The 5,408-nt window shown below is 39.9% G+C and overlaps 1 protein-coding gene across 1 annotated transcript in view; it reads left to right on the top strand.

The window, feature by feature from the left end:
• The window catches only part of INPP5F (inositol polyphosphate-5-phosphatase F), a 27,129-nt gene extending 22,132 nt beyond the window's left edge, over positions 1–4,997 (top strand). Inside the window, exons 17-19 of the mRNA XM_009878412.1 lie at positions 1,314–1,442; positions 2,139–2,226; positions 3,450–4,997. Coding sequence (XP_009876714.1) covers positions 1,314–1,442; positions 2,139–2,226; positions 3,450–4,584 — 1,352 coding nt within the window. The 3' untranslated portion in view covers positions 4,585–4,997. The remainder of the gene's footprint in view (positions 1–1,313; positions 1,443–2,138; positions 2,227–3,449) is intronic.
• Positions 4,998–5,408: the final 411 nt, after the last annotated feature.

The following is a 5,408-nucleotide window of genomic DNA, read 5'->3' as shown; positions in this document are numbered from 1 at the left end:
ATAGCAGGTGCCAGAGTTCTGTGTTCTCTCTCAGTCTTGTCTTTTTGCTGCTGCTTGAAGTGGAACCTTTGATCACTGTAAGGTTCTAAAATTTTCCCCTCTTTCAGACTCTTAAACCCCCCCACCCCCCATGGATTCATCAGAACAAATTTCTGTATTTATTAAATGGCAATAACAATTGGATTAAGTTGTGTAATAAAATCACAGGTTTGTGCGTTCAGTGCACTCTTACTTTGATCCAAATACAGCAGGTTGTTCTGAACTCTGCTTCAGGTCTGTTTCACAGCTTTTTAAAACTCTTCTTTCTCATGCTTTGGTAAGAAATGTGGCATTATGAAATAGCCTTGTTATGCTAGTTTAACTTACTTGTTGACTGAAGAGTGTAACATCTGCAGGCTAAGTCTGGCACTTTGTGCTGAAGGCATTAAAGATGTGGTATCAGATGAAAAAGGTTCCAGTTGCAGGGAAGGGAGTGAAATTTTTGTGGCCCCCACTGCGTCCTCCCATCTCTCCCCAATGGAGTTTAATCCTCCTGTCCACAATAAAGGCATTAAAGATGTGGTATCAGATGAAAAACATTCCAGTTGCAGGGAAGGGAGTGACATTTTTGTGGCCCCCACTGCGTCCTCCCATCCCTCCCCAAGAGAGTTTAATCCTCCCTTCCACAACGCACAGTGATTTCATCATCTCCTTCCTGGAGCTTTAACTGTGTCTGTGCAATTTCTGAGAGTTCAATGGAAAGGTCTGTCTCACTTGTGTATTGTGGAGATATTTAATACCTTCTGATGTACAGAATGTAGTTGAAACATCTGGACTTTATAAAACCAAAATAACCCAAACCTGTTCATTGACATAGAAATGAAGAGTTGAAGTATTTGGTCTAAATTTTAAAACTTACTTTGCTTCCACTTAGTAAAAATAGCTTTTCTTTTAATCCTTGCAGGAGCACATGCTAAAACACAGGATGCAGTAGGTGTAGGATTATTTTCTTTTCTTCTGTTTGAAAGGCTGATATCTAATAAACAGTCAGGCTGGATTATAATAGATGTATGCAGAGAGCCTAATTGCTTTTAGACATGCTTTTTTGGTTTTTTAGATGTATACAGAGTCTTAATTACTTTTTGTAAGTAATTGATTGATTAGTAAGTGTGAAAATCTTTCATTTAAAATGTCTGTCCTACTCTAAAGAAAACTTGAGGCTATTTATGCTGAAAGAGACTGTCAACACTTATGTGTGTTTAGGTGTAGTCTTTGCAATATCTTTCTCAGTGCTTGATTGAAAAAGATTTTTAATCTCCTGGTTTATTTCTCAGGACCAGAGCCTACTCTCTTTGGCAAACCCAAGTTCTCTTGCATGAGGCTGCATTACAAATACAAAGACACGAGCGGGTATTTTCACACTCTGAGAGCTGTGGTCCGCAGCCCAGAAGAAGATGGAAAAGGTTTGTTTCGTGTGGAAAATTTTACACATTAAAGTGTATTTGATATACCAGTGCTTCTCTGGGAAACACCTTTTTCATTGCACTTAGAATAATTTCTGAAGAAGGATAAACTTTAATATAAACAAGTTGTACCAATTAAAAAAAAACCACCAACCCTGTGTGTGGCTTCCTGTGTGAACACAAGAATGTTACCATTTTAATATGAAGAAAAATAAGTTTCAGGTACAGCTTTAAAAGAACGTATCTTCAGGGTTGAAACATCTCCATGCCCAGATCTTTACTGCTACAAGAACTGGTAAAATGAACTTAAACCTAGCTCCTGAAGAGTAGAAGAAATTGATTTATTCAGTGAAATCAACATCTAGAAATGTTCTTGCTTGCTTGTTTAACTAAACTAAATGAACACTAATAAGGGAAAAACATTGCTTCTCTTCTCTTACACAAAAAATAAATTGTGGCAGTGTTTCAGTTATACCAAGTATTTAGGGCTTAAAGAGTCTGTTCTTTAAGCATATTTTGTAAGCTTTAAATCACAATTGCAACTTGTAGGGGGCAAGTATTCTGTAGGGTGAAAGAAAAAACCACACCAACAAAATCAAACAAAATTATGTTAAAATTAGACTTGATTCTTTGTAGACTGAAATTTGGGATTTGCAGGGTTTTTAAGGGTCTGACAGGCTGCTGCTTGGATTTCAGACACTCTTCAGTGCATTGCAGAAATGCTGAGAATCACAAAGCAAGCGATGGGATTAGATGTGCCCATTATTGAGAAGAAGCTAGAGAGGTGAGTACTTAAACGATGTGAACCTTCTGTGTCCTACTCTTGCTCTCTTTGGGCAGCCATCTGTGGTAATGGTCGTGTGTGCGATGCTTGGAAAAAATAAATCTGTATCCAGCTACTGAGCTGGGAGTTAATTTCTCCATACACTGCTTCCAGTAGTAACTCTCTGCAGGTGTTTAGTTAAAAGTATAAGCAAGAATACGATTTGGTACCTGCGTGCTTACAGACAGGATACACTACCAAGTGTAAATAACATGCTGCAAATCAGAGGGGCTGTGATGAGTTTGTCAGATTTAACTTTTGTGATCTGATTTTAATGTGTGCTTCACAACCTGTGAAGTGTAAATCTTCGTTGGCATCCACTGCAGCTGAGTGTTTAACAAATCCAGATAACACGACAGGTCTTGTGTGAAGAAATGGCAGAAGTTTAAACCTCGGAACTCCTAAGCATGTCAGAATGGCACAGAAGTTTTTGATTTAGAAGCCCATTAAGAGAAGAGGGCATGTGACAGTGTAGCTGATAATGAAAAGTGCTTGCTAAAGTTTTTTAAATAGTCAAAGTCAATTGCCACAATTAACCAGAAGTAACCTTAATCTACAAATATGGATGAAGTGCTAACAGTGAGGAAATAATTTACAAAGGACAATGGAGTAGGAGTGAGAGGGGATGGCTAGCTGAAGCTTGGCAATTTGTACCAGTTTAGGTGTGATCTGTTGCATTATTTTGGACTCTTCCAGTTTGGACTGTATGAGCTAGAAAATATGTTGTGTAGCACAACTGTAAATTGCCAAATGAAACCTATTAGGACATTTCAATAATATTCTTCCACATCTGATTATTGGGCTACTATTTCAGCTTTTTTTTTTTCTCCTAGCTGAGTAGAAAGTATAGCATGAAAATATTTTCTTTTACCAGGTGTAGAAGACTGAATATTTGCTAAATCTGAGTACAGCATACACAGTCAGGGTCACAAATATGGAGAATTTCAACTAAAACTGCCTGCAGAAGCTTGCTTGTTTCCTTGTTTGGCTGCCATTCTGTATTGATCCTCATTTGCTGTTGTTGTTTTGAATTTAATTAGCTTATATGGGCACAATTACGTAAGGAAAGGGTAACTTAGTAACTGAAATGTCTGTCTTCCAACATGGAAATAGACTTGGAAGACAATAAATACTTGGTGTTTATAAATGTTGATTGCACATTAGAGATTTTCTTTTTCTTCCAGGAAGAGCAGTAAACCTCATGAAGACATCATCGGCATTCGGTCTCAGAACAGAGGGTCCCTGGCCCAGGGCAAGAATTATTTACTGAGCAAGTTCTCGTCTCTCAATCAAAAAGTGAAACAAACCAAATCCAATGTGAACATTAGCAATCTTCGCAAGTTAGGCAGCTTCACCAAACCTGAAGTGAAAGTCAATTTTTTAAAACCGAATTTGAAAGTGAATCTTTGGAAATCCGACAGTAGCCTCGAAACTTTAGAGAATCCGGCGGTAGATCCTAAAGTCCACGCCGAATCTGATACGGAAGCGTCGGATAATGATTCGTTCCACTCCGATGACTTCCTGACTAATTCTAAGTCCGATGAAGACAACCAGCTGACTGACTCCCTGGAAAACATCGGGCAGGCGGACTACGTGCTGCCGAGCTGCGGTATCATCGCCTCGGCCCCGCGGCTGGGCAGTCGCTCCCAGTCTGTGAGCAGCGCAGACATGAACATCAGCATTCCTGTCCCGTCCGACATCCCTGTGCCCCAGCATGGCCGGTCTGACTGTGAAGATGTACCCTCGCCTCCTCCTGACAACGTGGAGGTGGAATTTGCTAAACCTATCGATGTGTACTGCCAGAGGTTCGTGCATGATGCTCAAAGCAAGATGTCGGGTGTTTTGGAGCCTGAGGCTGGTTCTCAAGAACCTCATCATGTCATAAATCAAACCAGCAATAATACATCTAAGAAGGCAGCAGCCAAGGCTGAAGCTACCAGAGATGTTCCTTCCAGGCCATCTAAGTTGGACGTACAGTCTTCCGAGCCAAATCCTCAGCTCTTAGCTGTTGGTGGGACAGACTTCACTAAATCTCATAAAAGCCCAGGGTCTGTATCAGGTAACCTTGAAACAGGACTCCACATGACTCCTTCTCCAGCTGACAGCAGCAGCAGCAGAGCCGTATCTCCTTTCGCTAAAATTCGCAGTTCCATGGTCCAGGTTGCGAACATCACACAAGCAGGGTTGACCCAAGGGATCAATTTTGCTGTGGCAAAGGTCCAGAAGAGCCCTGCAGAACCAGAAGCTATGAATGAAATCAAACAAAAAGAACTGAAGGAAATGTTTACGCAATGCCAGACGCGAATAATTCAAATCTAGTTGCTAATTTAAGAAGTGTTCTTCTAGTTGTGGCTTTTAATACAAAAACTGAAAAGACAGGACTCATTGTGGCACGAACTGCTACTGAACACTGGGATCAGTGATACAGGTAACTTGTTTACAGGAAATGAGAGATGCAAATGAATTTGGTTCTGACCAAACTTCAGAATTCCCTCAGGCAGCTGAGACAAAGGAACGGTGACCCGTATCTAAACAGGTAGCTTAGACACTGGGATTTAATAGGCACGCTGTCTATCTTAAATGTGTTGCACAGTTATTTTTTTTTGGAGACTAATTTTGTAGCTCTTCTGACTTATGTAGAAAGTATTTATACTAAAAAAAGGTGATACTGCACTTCTATGACCTTACTTACTTTGCACTGCACCAGCAAGATAACGTACCGGTAAATTACATTTTATTTATTTTTGGACTAGTATTTTTACTTGTTTCCATTGAAGTTTTAGATGCAGCTTTCTATGAATTGTGCCTCTACAATGGGAACAGATGTGTTTTTGTTGAATTTAGTTACATTAAGGTTTCTTTTTGCTGTCCTTTCCACACATCCTGGGACACTTCCAGTAATGATAAAGCGTGTAGATCCTATGTGAAATATCCACAATCCTGCAGTGCAAATTTAGTTTGTAGAGTATTTTCTTTTTTTTTCCTCACTTGTTTTGAGGTAAGGGGAAATGGATTAAATGTCCTCTTAATTGTTTTGCCCATCCTAAAGCTATACTTCCCCCCCCGCGCCAATTCAAACACCGGCAATTTGCTCTAATTTTTTTTTTGTCCCTGTGTAAAGTGAGACAAGCCAGGTACCTGAC

The sequence above is a fragment of the Apaloderma vittatum genome, unplaced genomic scaffold, assembly GCF_000703405.1.
Source record: "Apaloderma vittatum isolate BGI_N311 unplaced genomic scaffold, ASM70340v1 scaffold7171, whole genome shotgun sequence".
NCBI classification, from domain to species: domain Eukaryota; kingdom Metazoa; phylum Chordata; class Aves; order Trogoniformes; family Trogonidae; genus Apaloderma; species Apaloderma vittatum.
Note: the sequence above shows the minus strand (reverse complement) of the source record. Positions and strands in the feature narration are given on the sequence as shown.